Consider the following 27,512-nt stretch of genomic DNA (forward strand, 5'->3'; position numbering starts at 1 on the left):
TCCACTTGTGCTACGCCTTTCCCCCCTTTCAAATGATCCCTTTTGTGTTAAAAAAAACTACGAGAGACCACAAGTATGATCCTAGTGGCTCCTTTTTGGCCCAAGAGGCCCTGGTTTGCAACCATACAGAGGATGGCAGTGGAACCACATTGGTTTCTTCCACTACGAAAGGATCTATTAACCCAGGGACCCCTTCAGCATCCAAATATCAACCAGCTCAAGCTGACGGGGTGGTTACTGAAGAGCAGCTTCTAAAAAGAAGGGGCTTCTCAGATAAGCTGGTGTCAACCCTGCTAAGTAGCCGAAAAAAGGTTACCAGGGGTATTTATTTTAAGACATGGAAGCGGTTTAATTCCTGGTGCATGACTAAAAAATGTTCACCACAGGAATTGCCCTCAATATTAGAGTTTCTCAATGAGAGCATGGAGATGGGCTGGCAGCCAGTACCCTGAAGGTCCAGGTGGCTGCCTTGTCGGTGTTTCTCGAGAGAAAGTTATCTCAAGAACCATTTATAGTTAGATTCTTCAATGCATTGGCCAGGCTTAGGCCGGTACATTTCAGATCTTTTCCTAAATGGGATTTATCACTGGTGCTACAGGGGTTGATCAAGACACCTTTTGAGCCCCCACAGGAAGCGACTTTAAAATTATGGACGCTCAAGCTAGTTCTTTTGGTTGCAATTACCTCAGCCAGAAGAATAAGTGAGTTGCAAGCTCTGTCTATAATAGAACCTTTTTGTTTGATATTTCCGGACCGGGTAGTGCTGAAAACTGACCCGGGTTTCTTGCCAAAAGTCGCAACCTTCTTTCATAGGGTACAAGAAATAGTTTTACCTACTTTTTGTCCAACACCATCCAACTCTAAAGAGAAGGGTTTTCATACCCTGGATGTGAGAAGATGTTTACTTCATTATTTAGAGATCACGAGAGAGTTTAGGAAGACAAATTCTCTTTTTATTCTTTTTTCTGGATCGCGCAAGGGTCATTGTGCTTCCAAAAGTACTATAGGCAGATGGCTAAGAATGGCGATCAGTGAAGCCTACAAAGCTTCAGGGGCTGATCCTCCAACAGGGGTAATGGCCCATTCAACAAGGGCAATAGCAACGTCCTGGGCAGAAAGAGCAGGGGCCTCTCCAGGTCGGATCTGTAAAGCGGCCACGTGGACAAGCTTCTCCACCTTCACCCGCCACTACAGGTTGGACTTGCTATCAGCAGCGGAACAATCGTTTGGCAGGAAGGTCCTGCAGGCGGTGGTCCCACCCTAGAGTAAGTACTCTTTTATCATCTCCAGGTGCTGTCCTGAAAGACGAGGGGAGAAAAACCCTAGTTAGACTTACCGGTAACGGTATTTCTACGAGTCTTTCAGGACAGCACCGATGACCCGCCCTAATTGGTTTATAAACATGTGGTGTTATTGCTATGTTCTGCTTATCTAATTTCAGCATGGCTGGAGGTACTCTATGAACAACCGAGGCCATGGTGGAAGTGTCCGGTCTTTATAGAAAAAACTGACTGCAGTGTTTCCTGGGAAAAGTGGGTGGAGCTGCGCTCTCTCCAGGTGCTGTCCTGAAAGTCTCGTAGAAATACGGTTACCGGTAAGTCTAACTAGGGTTTTTTTTTTTTTGGGCGGACCTCCACTTTAAATGAATAAGGCTGTCTTAATGTTAAAGGCCTATAATGTCATTTGCGTGATGTTCGCAGCTCAGGTTAGTTCTATTTGCTGTACAAAGTGAGGACACTTAACCCTATAATTTCGCTGGTTATTTTTTCATTATCCTAAATTCTGTTATAACTTGTGCATAAAGTAAGGCTAGTTTTTTTTTGTTTTATTTTTTTTTGCTGTTAATGCAGTCACATTCACCTGATATAATAAGGCTACATTTTACTTCTCCGTGTGTTTTCTCCAACTTGTCAGATTAGCCTCGGTCTCTCTACAAAGACCATCCAATCACAGAGGGGTTATTAAAACCAGAGAGCTTTATGACTGAGAATTAATTAGTAGAGTATTTTCATGCAAAACATCCAATTTTTTGATTAGCAACAGAGCAGAGCTGCAATTAACACTCTGGGAAGCTTATATTTCCAGCTCTTTAATTCTCAGGAAATAAGATTATCAAACTGGGGTCAGGCACTTGACAGCGGAGGGTTTCAATGTGTAAGAAAATAATTTATTTCTTGATTTGTTAGACTGCATTAAGGCCACAACATTAAGGAGGGGTGTGTGGGAAATGTACGAGATTATTATTTTTTTTTTTATATTCAGATTGTGCTATTGTGCTATTGTCAAAAATATCATTGGTATGTCAAGAAAGACTTAATTTTTAGGAAGATAATTCAGACGTTTATTCAAGTATGAAATTATTCATTCTTTTTTAGACTGGATTACTATTCTTTTATGAGCACCTATGCTTTGCAGGAGAAAAAAATAAAATTGTGACCGTGACTTAACATTGGATGCATTAATTTGTTCCAACTAGGTGTAACAACATACAGTATATTTTCTTTCTTGTCCTTATATTCTGTGTATATTGTATAATAAAAACTAATTTTGAGTAAATCTTCTGCTTGGAGAACAAAGTGATTGAACAAGTTTAACCCCTTTTAGAAAAGTACTAGCAAAACTCTTCCCGCTCCTTATGCATGTGTTCTGTGCCATCTCCAACTAATAGCTGAGATCTGAGGGCCTGATAAAAAGCACTAACTCTATACTGTGTGAGGAATGGGAGCAAGTCAGTTGCTCCTTAAACCCATAATAATACATTCATAACTAAATCTGAGTATGATCTCCTTGGCTCCTTTTCAGCCATTTTTCATTTATGAGCACTGAACACAGTGCTGGCTGCACATCATTGCTCTGGACTGGCTTTATGATAGAGACAACAGTGTACCACACCTGGGCATTGTGTGCTGGCATGGCCACTTGTAGTCTCTATTAGAGGAACGTGTGACAGTAAGACAACACAGGAACACAGCTGGGGGGTACAGGTCCTGAATAAGGAGCTTTTATAGAAGGATCACCATATATTATTCTAGTGAACGCTGCTGAATTAAAAAGATTGACTACCTTTCTGGAATTACATTAAAGCTGAAGTTTGACGACTTATTACTTTTTTTTATAAACCACCACCAGAGACCGTTCTTACACGAATGACAAGTGTCCCAAGTGCTGGTGGCTGCTCTTGAAATCTGCTTTTGTGAAGAATCCCACACATTTACTTTTCTTGAATTCTACAACACACATTCTAGAACATATATTCACTATGCCCTGTGAGTAGGCACTGATGTGTCACATATTTCACTAAGCTCCACCTTTCGAAAATGCAGAGGTGCTGAGAGGAGGAGTTTCAGGAGGCGGAGTCAGTTCAGAAATCACTGCTTGCAGTAGGCAAGGTACTATGGGATGTGTAGTCCTTAGAAATTGAAAGTAAAACACAGAGGAGAAGCTGCAAAGCATGCAGGGAATAGAGGAAGTTGTGGACAGAAATGGCCAACAGATAGACAGCGCTCACAACATTAACTTTTTTTGAATTGTCAAAATATAACTGTTATAATAACAAATAATAACAAATCTACTGCAACATTTATACATACAGTAAATAGTGGCGCTGTAACAAACTAATAAAAGGCGAGCATGAACCTTGGTGATAATAAATTACCACCCAGTGAATAATTAGTGAATGAAGTCTAAAAATAAAATCCTAAAAAAATAACAGCACCTAAATGTGTTCAATTGAAGAGTCCATGATGAATCAATGACGTTGCTTGGAATCCCCACACCACGTGAAAAGTGTGCCACCACTTCCCCATAGGGTTTTAAACTCACCAACAATAATTGACTCACATTCTCATGTTCGGCAAAACAAGCAATGTGTCCCTCAAGGTTGAAGACAAATCTGCACCGATCTCCAGCCTTTAATGGTGACTCACAGATCTCCCATGTATGTGAAACAAAGGAAAAACTCCAATAGTGTAATAACGTTTATCAAAAATGTATTGGAATAAAATAAAAATCTGCAAATATTGCACTCACATTTAGCACAGTTAGTACTGTATTTATTGGCGTATAACACTCACTTTTTCACCCTAAAAATTGGGTGCAAATAGCACATGCGTGTTATACGCCAATACTTCAATTTTAGCTGCCTCGGAGAGGACGGAGGGGGGGCGGGACGAGCGCTGTCAGATTACATACAATGAGAATCTCCTGTTTACTTGGCGGCCTCTGTAAAAGGAAGTCCCATCTCCTGGGCCGCCCCTCTCCCTGTCCCCTCTAGGCTGCAGATGGGCATCGATCAGGCTGCATTGATGGCAATGGTGAGGCTTCTGCATTGATGGCAATGGTGAGGCTGCTGCATTGATGTGGACTGATGAGATTGCATTAATGGCACTTGTGAGGCTGCAGATGGGCATTGATGAGGCTGCATTGGTGACAATGGTGAGGCTGCAGATGGGCATTGATCTGGCTGTATTGATGGCAATGGTGAGACTGCAGATGGGCACTGACCGTTATTTTGCGTCAAAGTTCCTTATTCAAAATTTTTTTTTTTTTCCTGAAACTACCCTCTTAAAATTAATGTGCGTGTTATACGCCGATAAATACGGGTAATTGCATATAGAACTCAGTAATAAGCTGGCATATCACAGTCACAGTGCACCCAGCATTACTATGTTCGATATGCCAGCTTATTACGCTGTTATACACTGTTTATTTAACTTGGCAGCTAGCTAGTTATTTATTTATTTTACTCATATACTGTGGCGCAGTGGTAGGATCAACAGTATAGGAGGGTTTAAACTATAGATCCTGGGGATTGTCAAAATATAACTATTGTTTTTATATTGCTATTACATTGATGAGGTTATAAAATTAAAGTGTATGCTGTGACCATAGAATTCCTTTAAGTCAGCAATAAACAATTACAGTACTTCAGTAGTAACAACACCTAGTAAGCAATCATCAATACTAACAAGAATAACCACCACAATACCAAAGTAAAATAAGCAAAGAGGTAAGCAAATTAAGAAAAACAATAAAAAATACTTTATACTTGCCCTATTAAACTACTGATAGGAAAGTCAGGCTGGGAAGGAAAAGGGACGGTTGATCTTGGATGTCCTTCAGACAGAAAAGGAGGTAGGTTCTATCAAACCTTCTGCAGTTTCTAATGAACACTGTGAGAAAATCGAAGTACGCATTTTTAGTACAGGGTAGGAGCCTGTACAACAATATAAGAGTTGAGATTTACTTTGATTGGTAAAGTACTTTGAAAACTTTCTTTTTACAATCTGCCCAATTTGCACACATTTAAAAGCATTAATGTTTTTGTTATTTATTAACTCGATTTTGGAGATTTTAAAAATTGTGCCTTCCTCTCTCCTTTACCCACTGGGGGAGATTTACTAAAACTGGTGCATACAGAACCTGGTGCAGCTGTGCATAGTAATCAATCAGCTTATAACTTCAGCTTGTTCAAATAAGCTTTGACAATACAACCTAGTAGCTGGTTGGTTACACCAGATTCTGTGTGCACCAGTTTTGGAAAATCACCCCCATTGTGTCTCCACTCCCCCTAACTGTGATCAACTCTGCTTTATCCTCTAACTCACCTCATACTTGACATCTCTTTCCCTTTTCTTTCCCTTGTCCTGAATTCTTTCTTCCTGCCTCACTTCATTGTCCTCTCCTGCCTGCCTCCAACCCTTCCCCCTCCCTGGTTGGATCAGTTCACATCTCACTTACTCTTTTTTGACACTTTGCCCTTACTTGCTGCTCTACCCTTTCTCAAAATGTTCCATGGTGAGTTGAAGCCCCTCAATACTATCATTTTGTAAAGTAGATCAGCTTATCTTCAGTTTTTCCTGGCTAGTGTTATTAATCCATGTTCATATTTGACATTTCATTCTATTTTCAAAAATATTTAGTTGCTGAAAGCCTTATTTTAGCCAAAATGTATGAAAAAAAGTAACAGAGAAAGCAAGTGATGGAAAATATCTCAGAAAGCAACAAAACCAATTGTTTGTTGTTGCAATGTAGTAAAAAGTGACTTCTTCCCCTAAAGCTGCAGTCACGTCATTTACCTGTAATGAAGACGTCCATGTCGTGCAGGCTGCTGCTTCATGTAGAAATGTGGGTGTCTGGTTCTCTTCCTGGTGCTGAACTTCTGACATTGAAGGGGTTATTTGTTTTGGGTCTTTGTGCTTAACTGCACAGCCCATCCTCCCCTCTCATCTATTGTTTACACTGAGAGCCAGTTCACACCACATGTGGTCCAGTGCGTTTTTGTTCTGCATCAAAAATGCATGGAAAGTAGTTTATACGGTTTCCAATGGCATAGTTCACACCAGTGCAGTCAGTTCCAGGGATTTCCAGTTCCAGAAAAAAAAAAAGTAGGACATGTTGCATTTTTTCTGCACTGGAACACAGTAAAATGCATCAAAAACACACCAGTATGCACTGAAACACATCAAAAACGCACCAGACCCCTGTACAGTAAAAAAACTGGAAAAAAAAAAAGAAAAAAAGCACCTGGGAATGCATAAAAAACACACCTGAACGCGCATGCAAAAACGCATCCGGATCTGGAGTACATTTTTGTGGTATAAACCAGATCTTAATCTAGCAAAATCTTTGGGGGAGAGAATCCTTTCATTCATCCGACCTCTCCCCGATTTAGGGATTGTTACATGGAATGTATACAGTGGGTCTGTTTCTTCCTATCTTGTTGACGCCCAATAGCTGAATTATGGCATGCTGGGTAAGGGAGGCTACACAAAGGTCCCCAGGCATTTTTTTTTATTCTTCAGCATGTGCTAGCTGTTATAGGCATAGGAATACAAACATCAGTAACATGTTTATATAAGACAAGCAGAATATGGTTGTTATACTGCAGCTTTTATACATCATCTTCAGTATTTCTGAACAGATCTCCAAGCATTCTTGTTTCAGTTTATATTAACACAATCTTATGTAACTTGAACAGCATGCACAGCACTGACTGCATTATGATCTTCATATGCTATTACCACATGTTTCATTTGGCAACATGCTTAGACAGAATGTTACTTCCGTAGGAAATATATGACAATTACTTGTGGGATTATTTAAACTGTAAAACAAGTCAGGGAATATGTTAAACAAAATAAAGAAGACTCCATATTCATCCTTTCAATTCATGAAAGACATAGGCAACTTTCAAAGAGGCTATGTCCAGTCCAATCAGCAGGGAATTTGTGAACAAAACCCCGCTGCATTGGAGCAGAACAGAACAGATGTCACATTTGTGGCCGCTATGATTGTTCATTTTTTGCTGCATGTAAATACTGAGGCTTTCCAGACCCATATCGAAAACACAGATTATTATGGCAGCCAGATGCAATGGATTTGGCTCCAGTTACCGCCGATCCATCATGTTTAGGTCTGAAGAAAATGGAAAAGGATGTAGACGTTTTTCTGGACCTATGACGGACTTGGGTCCTAAATGGGTGCAAGTCTGTTTACATTCGGTCGTCTGTAGTTGTACATGGATCTTCAAATCGCATCCGCCTGAGCTTGACAGGTGGACCTTTATAGACCACCTGTGGGTAAAGGGGCTTTAGATTTTGGGACACGTTTGTATTTTCCATGTGTGTCTTTGTGTTTAGATGGTCTCTGATGGTGCACTTGTAGCTGTTGTGAGTGAAATAGGAGTTATGGAAAATAAAAACCTTATATGTGATCCCGATGTTGGTCAAGTTTTGTAGATATAGCAGTTCTCCTTTTCACAGACTTAAAGTGATTGTAAGGGTTCTTTTTTTTTTTTTTTTTTTTTTAAATAAGAAACATATCATACTTCCCTCCACTGTGCATCTCGTTTTGCACAGAGTGGCCCCGATCATACTCTTCTGGGGCCCCCCGGCGGCTCTCGTGGCTCCTCCCCACATCAGATAACCCCCTAAGAGAAGCGATCTCCCGAGGGGGTTACCTTGCGGGCTCGCTCCCGAGTCCAGCATTCGGGCGTCCAAAGCCGCCGAATGTATGACTCGGCCCCGCCCCCCGGCGCCCGAGTGATTGGATTTGATTGACAGCAGCGGGAGCCAATGTCTGCGATGCTATCAATCTATCCAATCAAGAGCTGAGAACCCCGGGCAGATAATCAGCATGTCCCCGCTGGGTCAAGTTCCAGGGCTTAGGTCAGGCTGGGGGGGCCGGTCATTGCTAGGGGTTTTATGCATTAAGGTGAAAAAACACGAAGGTTTACAACCCCTTTAAGAACGAAAATGTCTATCCTATTATTTTTCTGTATGTTAGTTTTCTAGCTGAGCTTGGTGACATTTCACATCATTCTTTAATTCCTCATTTATATACGACCAGCTATTCACTCAGTTATTCATTCCCTAGTAACCAGAACCTGTCAAAATAGTTTGTATATGTATGGTGCGTGAATGTACATAGGCTTTTTATGGTCACAGCCCTTTTTGCGTATATTAGTATTCATTATGTATTTGCATAACTATTTAGTGTTAGGTTAATGCGGAACTTTACCCATAACAACTTGATAAAAAAAAATAATATTCTTTAGCAAGTAACATACATCCCACATTAAAAATCATGCTACCAAAACTAATGTGTGCTGTAAATTGCCTCCAGCATTGTTCCTGTTTCTTCTTGCTGGAGGCTGCTAATTTGCTGAAGCCCAGTACCCCCAAGCAGAAAACCTTTAGGCTGTCAACAGATCAGCCTCCACATTTTGGTCACAGAGCTGAAAAAAAAGTAAAGCCTAGTACACACGATCGGATTTTCCGCAGACAAAACCTCAGACTTTTGGCCGAAGGCGTGTGCCTGGATTTTGTCCTGTATACAAACGGCAAGGAATTGTCGGCCAACAAACGCGAACGTAGTGACGTACTACGTGATTTTCAGCTCTTTAGCGCCACCCTTTGGGCTCTATCTGCTAATTTTGTGTTGGTAGAAATTTGGTGAGTGTTGACTTGCGCTTTTCATTTTGTGCTTTTCATTTCTCGCTTTTCATTTTGTGCTTTTCATGTCTCGCTTTTCATTTTGCGCTTTTCATTTCGCTCTTCTCAGTTTGCGCTTTTCATTTTGTGATTTTCAGTTCGTTTCTGAACGGCCGTTCGTCAACCAGACATGTTTTGCGGAATCGGAGGAGATAACGTGTTATTTATTATTGGCCTTGGAGTTATTGCTTTGACCCAAGTCCAATCCAGGAACAGGAGGAGGAGGATTTCTTGGACCAAAAATTGGTTGCTTTATTAATGGTGACCAATTATGTCATATGCCTTTGCTGCGGGAGCTCCAGGAGAATAATCCGGATGATTTTTGGAACTATCTCCGGATGATGGACCCCTGCTTTCACCAACTCTTGGCATTGTTGACCCTCTATATTAAGAAGCAGGACACATGCATGAGGCTTTTATTTTATTTTTTGGTTGAATAATGATTGGATTTGGTATATTTTCTATATTTTTGGATGCATAGAATGCACTTTTTGGTTAAGTTCTGTTGGCAGATATCATGTCTAATTTTATTTGTTTTTTTTTTTTTAATGCACAATAAAAAAATTGTGTAGAATAATACTTGGCTATGTGTTTTACTTCAAATGACAGTTTGGGAGTAGGCAGTTGCATTTAAAAAAATACAATGTAAAATTAACAAGGCCCCCCCCCCCCCCAAAAAAAATAAATAATAATAATCTTGATATCATTAGAAAATAAAAGCCTTTTAAAATATGTTTGGCAGAACTCCATCAGTATCACCAGCAGAGCAGCTTCATTATTATCCCATTAAAGAAGAAGAGAATGTGCGCTGCATTTCGAGATTTCATAATTTGCTATGTCAAATTTTAAAGCCTGCCATCCAACATTTGTCCGTGGAAAATCTGACAACAATTGTCCGATGGAGCATACAAACAGATTTTCCAACAACAGCCTGTCATCACACATTTCCCGTCAGAAAATCCGATTGTGTGTACGCGGCTTAACTGAGCATGTGCAGAGCAGGGTGAATGAGTGTATTACAGGATTTTAAACCATATAGGCACTTATTTTTAATGTTTTACATGGCTATACCTGCAAAAGGGGCCAGCTTGAAGTGATCTAGCAAGACTTAATTTTTTGTCTAAATTTACACTTTAACCACTTGCCGACCGCTGCACGCCAATATACGTCAGCACAATGGCAGCTGTGGGCAAATGGGTGTACCTGTACATCCCCTTTTAAGAGGCGGGGATTGCAGGCGCGCGCCACGTGACCGTAGAATGGGGAAGTGCCTATGTAAACAAGGCATTTCCCCGTTCTGCCTTGTGTTATGACAGAGATCACTGCTCCCTGTCATTGGGAACAGTGATCGCTGTCATGTGAGTTGAAGCCCATCCCCCCCAGAGTTAGAATCACTTCCTAGGACACACTTAACCCATTCATCGCCCCCTAGTGGTTAACCCCTTCCCTGCCAGTGTCATCAGTGCGATAAAATTTTTTATTGCACTGATCACTGTATAAATGACTGATCCCAAAATAGTGTCAAAAGTGTCCGATGTGTCTGCCATAATGTCGCAGTCCTGATAAAAATCGCAGATCGCCGACATTACTAATAAAAAAAAAAAAAATAATTATAAAATATAAAAATGCCATAAAACTATCCTCTATTTTGGAAATGCTATAACTTTTGCGCAAACCAATCAATATACACTTATTGCGATTTTTTTTTTACCAAAAATATGTAGAAGAATACATATTGGCCTAAACTGAGGGAAAAAAAATTATATATTTTTGGGAGATATTTATTATAGCAAATAGTAAAAAAAAAAAATTGCGTTTTTTTTCAAAATTGTCGCTCTTTTTTTTGTTTATAGCGCAAAAAATAAAAAACGCAGAGGTGATCAAATACCACCAAAAGAAAGCTCTATTTGTGGGAAAAACAGGACGTCAATTTTGTTTGGGTGCAACGTCGCACGACCGCGCAATTATCAGTTAAAGCGATGCAGTGCCAAATCGCAAAAAGTGCTCTGGTCAGGAAAGGGGGTAAAATCTTCCGGGGCTGAAGCGGTTAAGAGATCTTGACTAATTTTTGTTTTTATATAGATAACTCTCATACACTGAAATTGCCCATGGGACTTTTGCGTGTTATAGGGGGAAATACACAATATTAAAGTGGTTCTAAAGGCAAAAAGTTTATTATCTTAATGCATTCTATGCATTAAGATAAAAAAAACCTGTGTGCAGAAGGCCCCCCTCACATTTACCTGAGCCCCATCTCGTTTCAGCTATGTTGCACGAGAGTCTCGGCTGTCTGGGACTCTCCCTCCTCATTGGCTGAGACAGCATTGGGGCGCCATTGGCTCCCACTGCTGTCAATCAGCCATTGAGCCATTGAGTATCTGAATGGACACACAAAGCAGCGGCTCGGCTGGGGTGCCTCCATAGCAAGCTGTTCCCTATGGGGGGCACTTGGCGAGGGACCCGAGAAGAGGAGGATCTGGGCTGTGCTGTGCACAACCACTGCACAGAGCAGGTAAGTATAATATGTTTGTTATTTTGAAATGAAAAAAGAGACTTTAGTGTCACTTTAAGAACTAAGGGTATGCAGACTGTTGAAAGGTTTTTTTAATTTATTTACTGGCATATGAATCCCATAGGAAATAAATGAAATGTGTTTTGCTTGCTCATGGTACATACTATATATTACCAATTTTCCAAGGGTATGCAAACTTTTGAGCTCAATTGTCTTCATTTAGGTAAACAAAATGCCTCACCACCTTAGTTGGTAATAATTTGGTAAAAATCATGCAGCTGCCAAGAGATCTTCATTTGATCACGAAAAACCCCAGTGATGTTATACACAGCAGAGTTTATAGTCGTTTTTGGCCAATGACATTAGATTTTGACCATTTTCTGCTGCTTGTTTTTACAATATTCATTTGCTGCAATGATGATTTCCTTTTGTTTGCCTTTCCATTACTTTACAATTACTTTAATGTTTATTATTATTGCTTGCATTTTTTTTTTTTTTTTAACTTTAGATGTATGTATGTTCTGTTTATAGATACAGGTTGATTTCCGAACCTGACGATGGTATCAAGTTAGTGAACTCGTGCAATCTCTGTAGATAAGAGAGAACAATTATTTCTATTCTCCTGAGTAATTTATTGCCGTGCTGAATTTAACAGCCTTTAAACTAAGTACTGAGGTTGTAAACACCTTGATGCAAATGCCCAAAAATAGCTAGTAATAACAATACTCATAAAGCAATCATACTAAAAAAGAAAAAAGATGAAAATGCAAAATTGTGCAAACAGAATCTTATGTGTTGAAATAAATGGTAAGAACGTCACTGACACCTAGTGGCAAATGGACAGAAATGACCACAAGGTCCCTTTCTGACTATTAAAGGAAACTTGTTAGAGAAAAATAGTCAACATTAACCTGTGCTAAGAGTAATAATTGCCTGGATGTCATGTTGATGCTTTCCTAAAATACACACTCAATCACTAATGAATCACAGGGCTAAGGAAATGTGTCTTCTGTCACTTTTATTTAGTGCATGCTTGTTACAAGTCGGTGCCTCTGAAGTATTGAACCCAAACACAGACCTACACATAGCATTTTTGGTCTCCAGACTGTTCCCTTCGGGCAAGATGTAGCCCTTTGTTTGCATTCAATTGGCTGTTGGGCTACTATTCCTCTGACACCAAGGGCGGGGTACAATTCCTTTCTCTGAAAATGATGTTGGAGCTCCGTTGCTCTCACAGACACCATGGATGTGGCACGGTTCCTCCCACTGAGAAAAATGTTGGAGCACATTCCTACCATTGAGATTGGGGTGGGACAGTGTTCCTCTCACTGAGAATGATGTTGGAGCACTGTTCCTCCCACTGACACCAAGGATAGGGCAATATTCCTCCCAATAAAAATGATGTTGGGGCACTATTCCTCCAACTTAGAATGATGTTGAGGCACATTCCTACCATTGACAGCAGGGATTGAGGCATTGTATTCCCACTGAGAATGATGTTGGGGCACTGTTCTACCTACGGATACCAGGGATTGGGGCGTTGTATTTCCACTGAGAATAATGTTGGGGCACTGTTCCTCCTTTGGACACCATAGATGGGGCACAATTCCCTCCACTTAAATCAATATTGGGGCAGCGTTCCTCCTACTAACACCAACAATGGCTCCTCCTAAGCCGATAATGGAACAATATTCTCTCCCCCACTGACAACAAGCTCTAGCCCATTTTTTTTTATCCCCGTCGACCACCAATCCTAGGGCATTGTTTACTCCCATTGGCCACAGTCTGCCCCTCCAAAAGAAGCCTAATGACAATGAACCGGCCCTTTATTACCAACCCCACCAATATTGTTAGTTGTTTTTAGTTTTATAGGTTTTTGTTGAGTGCTGAAAAGTGCAAAACGGCATTGAGTCATAGATGCAACAGTTGAAAGCAATCCTACAAAACTTGTGATTGTAAAGGATATTTTTTAAATGATGAAATAAAAAAAAGTTTGTTACCTTCTTCTTGCAGTGAAATTGCAGAGCGGTTCCTTACCTCCTCTGATGGAGTCCCCCGCCAGTGATCTCCGCTTCTTCTTAAGAGTGCTCCCATAGCAAGCCATATGCTAAGGGAGCTTCCACATCTGTGCGCTCCAGGGCTGTGCTGTTTGCATCCATAAAAACCAGCAGCATGGCTCAGCCATGCCTCCTGCTTCCTCCTCACAAGATTTGACTGACAACAGTAGGAGCTTACAGCTCTCTCTGTTGCCTGTGTCTCCTGAGAAAGCTGGAAGAGAGGAGAGTGAGGCTGCAGACAGGACAAAGCTGGATTGATAGAGGAGTCAGTTAAAGGTTTAGAATGAGTGAATGAAGGGAGGTTTAGAATGGGTAAATGGGGGGAGACCGGTAGTTAGGCATCTTTTTACCTTAATACATAGAATACGTTAAAGTGATTGTAAAAGCTTGTGTTTTTTTTTTTTCTTTAAATAACAAACATGTTATACTTACCTGCTCTGTGCAGATGGTTTTGCACAGAGCAGCCCGGCTCCTCCTCTTCTAGGGTCCCTCTTTGCTGCTCCTGGCCCCTCCGTCCTATTGAGTGCAATAGCCAGCAGCTTCCTATGGGGGCACTTGAGCCGAGTCAGAGCTTCCCCCTATCCACATCAAGTTCTTCCCACTAAGGCATTATATTGTGACAACAGGGAGTCTTCCCCGCCTTCACAATACACTGATTTGTGCTGCTGTCTATAGCTGGTGGCCCTGATCGATTGAGAAAAACCTGACAGGGTGGTTGTAAAGAAGGTGATAGGTAGACCTACTTCTGTACAACCAGCCTGCCCATACATGAATTGAAATTTGGTCGTCCCTATTGAACCAACCAAATTTTAAGACATATATGGCTGCCTTTAGAACCACTTTAACCACTTCAGCCCCGGACCATTTGGCTGCCTAAAGACCAGAGGACTTTTTCCAGTTTGGCACTGCGTCGCTTTAACTGCTAATTGCGCGGTCATGCAATGCTGTACCCAAACGAAATTTGCGTCCTTTTCTTCCCACAAATAGAGCTGTCTTTTGATGGTATTTGATCACCCCTGCAGCTTTTATTTTTTGCGCTATAAACGGAAAAAGACCGAAAATTTTGAAAAAAATGATATTTTCTACTTTTTGTTATAAAAAAAATCCAATAAACTCAATTTTAGTCATACATTTAGGCCAAAATGTATTCGGCCACATGTCTTTGGTAAAAAAAAATGTCAATAAGCGTATATTTATTGGTTTGCGCAAAAGTTATAGCGTCTACAAGCTAGAGTACATTTTCTGGAATTTACACAGCTTTTAGTTTGACTGCCTATGTCATTTCTTGAGGCGCTAAAATGGCAGGGCAGTAAACCCCCCCCCCCAAATGACTCCATTTTGGAAATTGCTGAGAGGCATGTTGAGCCCATTGAATATTAATTTTTTTTTGTCCCAAGTGATTGAATAATGACAAAAAAAAAAAAAATTACAAAAAGTTGCCACTAAATGATATATTGCTCACACAGGCCATGGGCATATGTGGAATTGCACCCCAAAATACATTCAGCTGCTTCTCCTGAGTACGGGGATACCACATGTGTGGGACTTTTTGGGAGCCTAGCCGCGTACGGGGCCCCGAAAACCAATCACCGCCTTCACGATTTCAAAGGGCGTACATTTTTGATTTTACTCCTCACTACCTATCACAGTTTTGAAGGTCATAAAATGCCCAGATGGCACAACCCCCCCCAAATGACCCCATTTTGGAAAGTAGACACCCAAAGCTATTTGCTGAGAGGCATGTTGAGTCCATGGAATATTTTATATTTTGACACAAGTTGCGGGAAATTGACAATTTTTTTTTTTTTTGCACAAAGTTGTCACTAAATGATATATTGCTCACACAGGCCATGGGCATATGTGGAATTGCACCCCAAAATACATTTAGCTGCTTCTCCTGAGTATGGGGATACCACATGTGTGGGACTTTTTGGGAGCCTAGCTGCGTACGGGGCCCCGAAAACCAATCACCGCCTTCAGGATTTCTAAGGGTGTAAATTTTTGATTTCACTCTTCACTGCCTATCACAGTTTCGGAGGCCATGGAATGCCCAGGTGGCACAAACACCCCCCCCCCAAAGACCCCATTTTGGAAAGTAGACACCCCAAGCTATTTGCTGAAAGGCATGGTGAGTATTTTGCAGCTCTCATTGTTTTTGAAAACTTTGTGACAAAAAGTGAGGTCTGCAAAATACTCACTATACCTCTCAGCAAATAGCTTGGGGTGTCTACTTTCCAAAATGGGGTAATTTGGGGGGGGGGGGGGGGTTGTGCCACCTGGGCATTTCATGGCCTCCGAAACTGTGATAGGCAGTGAAGAGTGAAATCAAAAATTTACACCCTTAGAAAGCCTGAAGGCAGTGCTTGGTTTTCGGGGTCCCGTACGCGGCTAGGCTCCCAAAAAGTCTCACACATGTGGTATCCCCGTACTCAGGAGAAGCAACAGAATGTATTTTGGGGTGTAATTTCACATATTCCCATGGCATGTTTGAGCAATATATCATTTAGTGACAACTTTGTGCAAAAAAATAAAAATAAAATTTGTCTCTTTCCCGCAACTTGTGTCACAATATAAAATTTTCCATGGACTCGACATGACTCTCAGCAAATAGCTTGGGGTGTCTACTTTCCAAAATGGGGTCATTTGGGGGGGTTTTGAACTGTCCTGGCATTTTATGCACAACATTTAGAAGCTTATGTCACACATCACCCACTCTTCTAACCACTTGAAGACAAAGCCCTTTCTGACACTTTTTGTTTACATGAAAAAATTATTTTTTTTTTGCAAGAAAATTACTTTGAACCCCCAAACATTATATATTTTTTTAAAGCAAATGCCCTACAGATTAAAATGGTGGGTGGTTCTTTTTTTTTTCACACAGTATTTGCGCAGCGATTTTTCAAACTCATTTGTTGGGGAAAAAACACACTTTTAAAATTTTAATGCACTAAAACACACTATATTGCCCAAATGTTTGATGACATAAAAAAGATGATCTTAGGCCGAGTACATGGATACCAAACATGACATGCTTTAAAATTGCGCACAAACGTGCAGTGGCGACAAACTAAATACATTTTTAAAAGCCTTTACAGGTTACCACTTTAGATTTACAGAGGAGGTCTACTGCTAAAATTACTGCCCTCGATCTGACCTTCGCAGTGATACCTCACATGCATGGTGCAATTGCTGTTTACATTTGACGCCAGACCGACGCTTGCGTTCGCCTTTGCGCGAGAGCAGGGGGGGACAGGGGTGCTTTTTTTTTTTTTTTTTTTCTTATTTTTTTTGCTTTTTTATCTTATTTAGGGAATGTAAATATCCCCTATGATAGCAATAGGTAGTGACAGGTACTCTTTTTTGAAAAAACTGGGGTCTATTAGACCCTAGATCTCTCCTCTGCCCTTAAAGCATCTGACCACACCAAGATCGGTGTGATAAAATGCTTTCCCAATGGCGCTGTTTACATCCGGCAAAATCTAAGTCGTGAATTGCTTGTAGCTTCCGGTTTCTTAGGCCATAGAGATGTTTGGAGCCACTCTGGTCTCTGATCAGCTCTATGGTCAGCTGGCTGAATCACCGGCTGCATTCTCAGGTTCCCTTTTGAGACAGGAGAGCCAGAGAAAAACATGGAAGACGGTGGGGGCGGAGGCATTCCCTCCCACTGCTTGTAAAAGCAGTCTAGAGGCTAATTAGCCGCTAGGATTGCTTTTACATGAAAGCCGCTGGCTGAAAAGAATGATACCAAGATGATACCTAAACCTGCAGGCATCATTCTGGTATAACCACTCAAAGTCGTGAATTGCGTACCTGAAGACAAAAAATGGTTAACAATAAAACACAGTAAACGGTAAAGTATAAAAAAATTGCATACCTGAAAAGCAAACATGATAAAACATAACAATAAAACATTGCAGAATAGAATACAGTAAAAAAGAGCAGAACAATAGAGAGAGAATAGAGAGAACAATAAAACAACAACTATTTTTTTTTTATTTTATATATTTTTTTTTTTTTACACTTTTTTTTGTAACTAACTTTTATAACTGTAACCAGTTCCAGGTTCGGGTCTCTCAAAATGCGATGGCATCTTGGGAGACCCTCTGAAAGTGTGCCTAGTCTGTGCAATGCTGTACCCTACGCTAATACTCAACTAGTGAATTGTAGCGTTCAAAACATTCACCAATGTAAAGACCAGGATTGTCAGGACAGGAGGGACAATAATAGCGGGTGTCACATATAACATAGATTGATGCGCTCTGATACAAAGTTCAATCAATGTGAGAAAATAATTTTTTGTGCTAAAAAACCAATGTGAAAAAAATTGCTACCAAATCGCAAAAAAACGCATATACATAAAATCGCAAATATATGAAAAAATCGCAAATATTTAAAAACTGTGTTCCTCCAGTTATGCAAATCCACTGGAAGTGGTGCGATATCTCCAAAGTAAACTAAGCAACAATTGTGTATAGATATACTAAAAATGCGTTTGCAAATAGTAATCAATCCAAATTAGTGCCAATAAATAAACAAATTAGATACATTCCCTGTGATAAGTGTTGATAAAAAATAAACAAATGATATGCTTATAAAGGTGCAATACATATACAATTGATGAGTATAAATAGATAAATAGTGCCAATAGAATCTGATTAAATATAGATGATTAAAATCATGAGATAGGATAAGTAACAGGCGACACAGCTCAATCCCCAGCAATCTGGGACATCTGGACTCCTGCAGCACTTATCTGTTCACCCTCTGAGCTATTTCTTCCACAGCCACAATGAATGGTAATTTTCTCAGTATCAAGTGGTTTTATGTAAGATAAACAAAGAGAGAAAACATTGCGCAATATTGTTACAATAAAAGTTCACAGGCAAAACAGCACAGTGATAAACTCACGTGTGCCTGACTTGTTTTAGGCATGCAGATAAGCAGATCTCAGCTGGCTTGTAAGGACAAGGCTTGCTGCGCAAGCTGCTGCTGCTTGATACAATGAATTCAGCAGACTGTGTCCTAAGCTCCTCCCACGCGTTACATCACTGACACGTGACTTTCTCAAGGCTCCGAGCCTTGGCGAATGCAGAAGGAAGGGCACTATGGGCACGACGGGTCTGTGTTTGTCTTCTTGGTGGCAGCGGGACACTACTTGTGCTTGCCACCTCACCAGCTTGAACTGCACTTATGGGACTCGCCACGTCACCAAGTGTTACTGCAGTACTGGTTTGACTATGACCGGGGTGTACTAGGCCGCTGGTGCTTGCCAGTTCACCAAAATGCTACCAAAAAAACTGTTAGCAATCGCAGGGATCAGGCCTGACTCTGCGAACGCTGCAGTTATGCGTTTAGTGTTTTGTAAGTGACAGTGATCGATCGATACTGCACTTGAGTGGGCTGGGCTGGGCCGGGCGGAGGGGCAAAACGCAGGTGCTAGCAGGTATCTGGGCTGATCCCACTAACACTGCGTTTTTGGGAACCCTAAACTGCTGGGGACGCTAGTATAGATCTGATCGGATCAGATATTGATCCGTTCAGATACTATACCACTAAGGGAGGCGTATGCTGCGTGCGTGGGTGTTAGCGGTACTGGCGCTAATCTGACGCTGCCTGGGGCGACGCATATCACCGCCGGGCGATCAGGGGGCTAAACCTTTATTCGGTAATAAACGGCGGGTGCCCTGACACTATAAAAAATAAACGAACTAACCAGCGTCACCCGTAACAGTTATACGTGATCAGTGGTGAAAGGGTTAACTAGGGGGCAATCAAGGGGTTAAAACATTTATTAGGTAGTATATGGGGGTCCCTGTCACTATAAAACGCTAACGGCGAACCTAAATATTTACCTCCCTAACTAGCGTCACCAGCGACACTAATACAGCAATCAGAAAAATGATCACTTAGCGACACTGGCGACGGGGGGTGATCAAGGGGTTAAAACTTTATTGGGGTTAGGGGGTATCCTAGACCTAACGGGGGCTAACCCTAACTGCCCTACCACACTAACTGTCACAAACTGACACCATGCAGTAATCAGGAAAAAAAAAAAAAACTGCTTGGTGTCAGTGTGACAGGGGGGGGTGATCGGGGGGTAAAGGGGGGTGTTTTGTGTGCCTGGCATGTTCTACTGTGTGTGTGTGTAGTGTTTTCACTCACATTTCAGTCTTCTCTCCTCGGTGCCGGAACGGAAAATACCGAGCCGAGGAGAGATGACATCATTTCCTCTGCCTCTGTGTACAACACAGAGGCAGGGGAAGATTCTCATTGGCTGGGAGCGATCGCGAGGGGGGGGCCACGAATGGATGGCCTCCCCCTCATCTCTGATCGCTGCCAGACCAAAGGCGACCGCCTTGGGCACCGGGGGGGGGGTGCGATCAGACCCCCCCCCGCCCGCGGGAAGGCGATCACGTACCAGGTACGTGATTTTGCCTGCCCGTGCCATTCTGCCGCAGTATATCTGTGTGAGGCGGTCGTCAAGTGGTTAAGGAACGCAATAATGAGACAAGGGTGGGGGGTGAGATTAAGACATATCATCTAAAGCCACTCAGTTGCTGAAATTAATATTCAACTTAGAAGACCTCCTACAAAAAAAACAAAAAACTAAATACTCCCCTATTGTGCTGCCCACACTGCTTAACTTTGCAGTAAGTGAAAAGAATCCTCTGACACTGCTAGGAGTGCTTAGTTCCTGGTCTGTTGCTGCGATCAGTGACTCGATTCGCTGGTCCCTACATCACTAACGTGTCCTGTGTTGACAAATGGTCCAGCAACCACGATGCATGGTGGGGACCAGGAAATCAACAACCATTAAAATGGCAGATTCTGCAACCCGGTGTTTCTCTTTATTACTACAAAATTTTCCTTGTAGGGGGCCATGTATCTTTTTGAATCTTTATTTAACAAAGGGCACTAAATCTAAACCTTCACTGAATAACTGTTTTCTAAAGTGTTGTGTACATTAAACAATGACTTGTGCGTCAGCATAGCTGTTTGTAATCTCCATCTAGGGCACAGGAGCACATCTGGGCAACTATTGTCACCCTGTAACAGGAAATGTATGGTCAAGGACCGTCATTACAGAATGACCATTCAGTTTAATGAAAGCTACAGATTTAGGAGGATTGAAAACAACTTATGAGTTTACGTTAACCTTTTCACGCAAGAACTTTTTTAGTTTCCTAATTTTCACATACATTCAAATTTGTTTACATTTAAAAGATTACTTAAAGCCACAAAAACATTATACATTTTCTGAAAGCAGAGGAACTATAGAATAAAAAGATGAAAGTGTTTATATCGCACAATATTTGTGCAACCGTTTATCAAACCTAATATTTTCCATAAAAAATACAATATAATTATTTACAGCTGAACTACGAGTGGGGCTCCCCTCCACACTGCAAAGGTTAAATGCTCGTTTTTGCCTAGAAAGCACTTTTACTTGCCTAAAACCCCTGCTCCCCTGGCAGCCAGCACTCTCTCCTTTTCACTCTGACCCCCCCCCCCCCGGTTTGTGATTGGGCACTCAGCTCCCTAACTTACAATGCAGGACCGCTGGTCCTGCTTTGTATGAAATGATGTCAAACTGTGCCCGAAGCAGCGGAAGAGAACTTGTGTTAAGTAAATCGATTTAATAATATATGAAGCCTTAAAATTGCACCTGCAAAATGACACAAAATATGATATGCAAAGCTATCCTTATGTGACACTTGAAAAAAAATCATTTCAGCTCATCAGTTGAGTTAACCTTACATGTGTTAGACAATCGCTGTGATGTATGACTGTGCATACTAGGTGTGTATATATGTGCAGGGGCCTGTTTACTATTTTCTGTTTCAATCGTTTTTATTAATGTTTTAAAAGAGTAAAAGTTAACAAGAGCATTGTGCAGAGCAGCGAACAATCCTCGCAAGCTCTGTATAGACAATGGTACAGACGTGGGGGAAGCAAAACATCCGAAAAGCTTGGCAAATAGGTGGGTATTCGCTAAGCTCACGAGTGAGCAGTTTGACCACCGTCAGAAGTGAACTGGAATAACATATTTTGTGTTAGAACATGGGTATAAAACATCAAAAGGATTGTGGACACTAGGAAGTGGTCTTCCATATGATCTCCCCCTGGATCATAATGTGGGACAACAAAACCCAAGATATCAAGGTCAAGACCATCTTAAATCGTATTCCCTGGAAGTAGGCCCAACATGAAGTAAAGCCCATGTCCAGTGACCACAGTTTGCAAAGTATTACTCGTTGCCAAGCATTGTAACGGTTCCAGACCCCAAATATGTACATCAAGAACTTAAATAAGAAAGAAGAAGAAGAAAACGCTAAGAGGACGTGATGCCAAGACTGGCCAAAGTTAAGGGAACAATAAAAGAAAAAAAAAAAAAGATTATAAAAAGTGAAGAACAGAAATGGATCCGTCTGAGGATCCAGCATCAACTTATTTGTACTATAAGATTCAGTCATTTGGAACCTGTAAGTAAGCAAGCCAAGGGGACAATATTTTGTAAAAAATTGATTGTGTAGTAAGACGCTCACTATTTTTTCATTCAGCATCATCTATGTGAGTTTTCATTTTACTATTGCAATGTCTATGATGGGGCTTTTCCACGCTGTCGCTTTCGCGATTTTGGCTGCTAGAAATATAAAGTAGATCAAGGTCTGACTGTGTAGTGGAGCATTTTCAACAGGCTTATTTAGTAGGGCAATACTTGCATCTTCCGTTTACTATTTTCGAACACTTTTTTATTTTTAAGTATTTTTACTCTATTGCTTTTAAAGGGTGTCTAACCCTATGTGATGGTAACAAGGGCATGACAGGTCATTTTTATCATCAGACATCAGGGGTCTATTAGCCTTCCAGGGACGCACATTACTGCCCTGTTGAATTGAGTAGGTCAGTTTATTGCCACCCTGATCTCTTCTACATTAAAGCTGGGAGGCTGTTAAACAATTTTTAAATAGAATTTGTTTACACCCTTTAAGTGTTGTCATGACCCACTAATAAAAGTATTTTTTCAAACATTTTATGTCTGCCGCCTACCTTAAAGTGGGAGTCCGGCGACCAATCTTTTTTTTTTTTTTTTTTTTAAGGTCATTGAGACACTTTGCTAATCCCAAAATAATACTCAGTTTGGGTGTAATATTTCTGCCTCTGTCTGTTTTCGTACTGAAGAATAACTTTAAAAATGTGATGCTGGCTGTTTCCAACTTGCTTGTGGGCATGTGAAGCCCACAAGCATTGATTTCCTGGATGCGGTGACTGCTGTTCATTCACAGCTTGTTCGCAAGCATGATCATTGTTCCTGCACTGAATCTTGGGAAGCCTGACACTAAGCTCAAAGGAGACAGTGCATCGCCGGGGAAAGGCAATAAACACGCCTACTCCCATGGGAGGAGAGACAGGACGTGCCACAATAAAGTACAATATAAAGGTAAATACAGTGATAAAAAAAAAATTTTGTGCGGCATTTGAACATCTATGCAATTAACTGAAGGGGGTAAGATTAAGTTAAAAATTTGAGTGGAACCCCGCTTTAACCACTTGACCCCTTGAAGATTTAAAACCCCCCACCCACCCCCCCATGACCAGGCCATTTTTTGTGATACAGCAATGCGTTACTTTAACTGACAAATGCACAGTCATGCAACTCTGTACCCAAATACAATTTACAATAAGCATATATTGATTGGCTTACGTGACCGTTATAGCATCCACAAACTAGTGTATATATTTATGGAACTTTTATTTATTTTTATACTAGTAATGGCAGCAATCAGCGACTTATAGTGCGACTTCGATATTGTGGCTGACAATCGGACAAGAACTGACACTTTTGACACTTAACGGAACTAGTGACACGAATACAGTGATTAGTGCTAAAAATATACATTGCCACTGTACTGATACTGGCTGTCATCTGGGGCAATCAAAGGGTTGATTTTGTGCCTAGCCAGTGTTTTTGTGTACTGTATGTGCTGCTTTTACCAGGGGACAAGATGGATTCTAGTCCCGGCTTTGCAGGAACACAAAATTCCGAAGCGCTGCCCATTCATTGCAATGGGCAGGGGCGGTTTGGGAGCCGTTTATCTAACGTCCCGCAAGTGCACCGCCCAGGTGTGAAAGCACCCATTGCAAAGAATGGGAGGCAGTTTTCAGGCGCTATTTCTAGCGCTAAAATGCCTGAAAACTGCCTTCAGTGTGAAAGGGTTCTTAATATTCAAGTAGTGAGACGGTAGGCTGTGCAGTCTGTAGGCATACCAAGTCTGGTTTTAAGCTGGTTGCTTATTTTTAGAATGCCTTTACTTTCAGTCTAAGGTGTAGTAATGTACAATTGAAATGAAATAAAAGTCACGCTTGTTAGATGAAACGATGTTTCGGTGAAAAATTTAGTTTGTATTTCTCCGTGTCCAATGTGATTAGTATAATCTGTTTATGCATGACATACAACCGGAGAAACGACAAAAGAGGCTGCTGGAGAAGGGTAGTTGAGAAGAAGTTAATACCAGCCATGATAAAAGCTATAAACATTTTAATAATGCACACTTTGTAAGATTTCTACATGAAGGTGAAATCCATTAAAGGAAATAATAGCTTTTCTTCGTAACAATGCCTCTTGCAAGCAAAGGTTTTTCAGGATGCTGTCTGTGTTTACCTTTGTTATTATTGTAAAAGCGCATTTTGCCACCATAGCTGTGCCATTATTCTAATAACACTTATCTGGGTATGTTTCTGTAAAGCCTAGGGCCCTTCCCTTCGCTTGTGTTTTGCCAGAGGAATTGCGTTTTAAATAGGTAGCAAGAAAGATACACATTTTATTCTACTTTTTTCTATAATAGTGTTGCTGCATCCATTTTTCTTGTCTGCACTATGTTCTTAAACTGTGACTTAAAGAGACCATTCATGTAATGTTACAAGAAAGCACATACCCATAAAGATGCAACAGGTGTGACCCAGTTTTTACCTCCTGATAGATATCATCCACTTCAAACACAGGACACTTATCCTAAAAAGGTCTCCGCAGCAACCACAAAAAGGGAAAATGTGAGCACCACTGTATCGGCTTAAAAATGCTTGTATCTTTATTTATACAGCGTTTTTTGGCTATTTTTTTTTTTACCTGTATTAAGGATACATGCATTTTTAAGTCATTATAGTGGATACCTTTAAAGATGAGGCTGAATACTTACCTCTCTTGCTGCCCATGACACTCAACAATACAACATTTTAGAGAACTGGAGCCCTGAGGCCTGCTGGGAAACTGAAACTTCCGGGAGCATCAATCTCTGTGTTCTCCTGCAACTCTTGTTACTTCCTTTGACCTTACATCATTACTTTCCATGTAGTTAAAACAGCAGGGATATCACAATTCCAAGATCTTTCCATTGGAGTCATTGATGAGATGTAAGAAGCTTATGGATGAATTAGCTTACTGAACAAAATATAAATGAAAACATTAAAATTTATACAGTATTTTGAATACATTTTTTATTCATAGAACTGTCTCCAAAATGCATTTAAATACTGGCTAACGTGCCTTTTTAATCCTTTTGTGTCTTGCAAAATACAGATATTATGTCTATTAGCATACTGGCTAGATCTGGTCACCAGCATAATGTGAATATTTAGTTTCAGGTTGCACGTTCAGTAATCATGATGCTATAATTGATGTAAGACTATTATTATGTAGAATATACTTTTAAAGGGTCAGTCATGAAATCATATTTTAGAGTGTATGGTCTTCCTAAATGTTTTTGATACTCTTAAAAGTGAGATATTATATATACCGTGGATATAAAAAGTCTACACGCCCCTGTTAAAATGTCTGTGATGTAAAAAAAAAATGAGACAAAGATAAATCATTTCAGAACTTTTTCCACCTTTAATGTGACCTATAAATGGTACAACTCAGTTGAACAACAAACTGAAATCATTTAGGTGGAGGGAAGTAAAAACAAAAAAATTTAAATCATATGGTTGCATAACTGTGCACACCCTTAAACTAATATTTGTTGAAGCACTATCTATCAGCATGGCACATCTTGACTTGGTAATATTTACCCACTCTTCTTTGCAAAAACACTCCAAATCTGTCATATTGTGCACAGCTCTCTTCAGATCACCCCACAGATTTTCTTGTTCAATATTTTTATTGAAGTTTCCAGGAAGAACAGGAAAACAAAGGGGGGGGGGGATGAACAATGTCAACCTGTATTAGGACATAGGAAGTAGAGACGTATGTATGGGTACCACCTCACAGATTTTCAGTCGGATTCAGGTCTGGGCTCTGGCTTGGCCACTCTAAAACTTTAATCCTCTTCTGGTGAAGCCATTCCTTTGTTGGTTTGGATGTATGCTTTGGGTCGTTGTCATGCTGACAGATGAAGTTCCTCTTCCTGTTCAGTTTACTAGCAGAAGCCTGAAGGTTTTGTGCCAATATTGACTGGTATTTGGAACTGTTCATAATTCCCTCTGCCTTCACTAAGGCCCCTGTTCCAGCTGAAGAAAAACAACCCCAAAGCATGATGCTGCCACCACCATGCTTCACTGTGGGTATGGTGTTCTTTTGGTGATGTGCAGTGTTTTTGCGCCAAACATATATTTTGGAATTATGGCCAAAAAGTTCAACCTTGGTTTCATCAGACCATAACACATTTCCCACATGCTTTTGGGAGACTTCAGATGTGTTTTTGCAAAATTTAGCTGGGCTGGGTGTTTTTCTTTGTAAAGAAAAGGCTTCCGTCTTGCCACTCTACCCCATAGCCCAGACATATGAAGAATACGGGAGATTCTTGTGACATGTACCATACAGCCAGTACTTGCCAGGGATCCCTGCAGCTCCTTTAATGTTGCTGTAGGCCTCTTGGAGGCCTCTCTGACCAGTTTTTTTTCTCATCAATTTTGGAGGGACATCCAGTTCTTGGTAATGTCACTATTGTGCCATTTTTTTTTTCTGCACTTGATTGATGGTCTTCACTGTGTTCCATGGTATATCTAATGCCTTGGAAATTCTTGTGTACCCTTTTCCTGACTGATTCCTTTTAAGAATGGGATCCCTCTGATGCTTTGGAAGGTAAGACCTACTAGAACAACTGAACTTTATTCGGGGTTAATCAGAGGCACTATAAATGATGACAGGTGTGTACTGACTCCTGTTTAACATGAGTTTGAATGTAATTGTTTAAAATTCAGAACACAGCTACATCCCCAGTTATAAGAGGGTGTGCACACTTATGCAACCACATTATTTTAATTTATTCTTACCCCCCCCCCCCAATAAACACACTCAGTTTGTTTTTTAATTGAGTTGTACAGTTTATAGGTCACATTAAAGGTGGAAAAAGTTCTGAAATTATTCATCTTTGTCTCATTTTTTTTACATCGCAGAAACCTGACATTTTATCAGGGGTGTGTAGACTTTTTATATCCACTGTATCTGTATGCAGCGCTAGACATAATAATGATAATGTCCATATAAGATCTTATAAAGGTCCATATATGTCTGATTCCAGAGGAAAAAGTCCCAACACTGTCCTCAGTGCATAAAAGTACAATAAAAGAATATTGTACTCACATCGGTATAAAGAAATGCTCATTAAACATCCAATAAAATAGATGGCCCCGGATTCATTCATTCAGATTCCGTTTTAAGATTGAGGTGTTTCTGCTGGGACTGGTAGATCCTCTAGCCCCTCGTAGGGCCTCCAGAACTTATTTGGGTTTATTACTTTACTGTGCTCCTAAAGCTAATGTACTTGGTGGAAAGCTTCCTCAGCTCCTTCGCTAAACGTTTGGAAAAATCTGGTTAATGTAGCTTGACCAATTTATAAGACTACTTACCTTTCTTGTGGCTATGCCACAAGAAAGATGAAGGATGTCAGTTGGTAAAAGCTGCCTGCGTCCTAGGAATGCAGAATGTCAGGAGGCAGTAGCTACCTGCGT

At 40.7% G+C, this 27,512-nt stretch overlaps 1 protein-coding gene across 2 annotated transcripts in view; it reads left to right on the forward strand.

The window, feature by feature from the left end:
* EXOC4 (exocyst complex component 4) overlaps positions 1 to 27,512 on the forward strand; it is an 813,215-nt gene that overhangs the window by 254,922 nt on the left and 530,781 nt on the right. The window contains exon 10 of one of the 2 annotated variants that reach the window (XM_073619420.1): positions 9,092 to 9,217. The exons of the other annotated variant lie outside the window; for it this stretch is intronic. Coding sequence (XP_073475521.1) covers positions 9,092 to 9,102 — 11 coding nt within the window. The 3' untranslated portion in view covers positions 9,103 to 9,217. Of the gene's footprint in view, positions 1 to 9,091; positions 9,218 to 27,512 lie in introns of those variants that run through there. 2 annotated transcript variants of the gene reach the window in all.

This window comes from Aquarana catesbeiana, linkage group LG03 (assembly GCF_042186555.1).
Source record: "Aquarana catesbeiana isolate 2022-GZ linkage group LG03, ASM4218655v1, whole genome shotgun sequence".
NCBI lineage: Eukaryota > Metazoa > Chordata > Amphibia > Anura > Ranidae > Aquarana > Aquarana catesbeiana.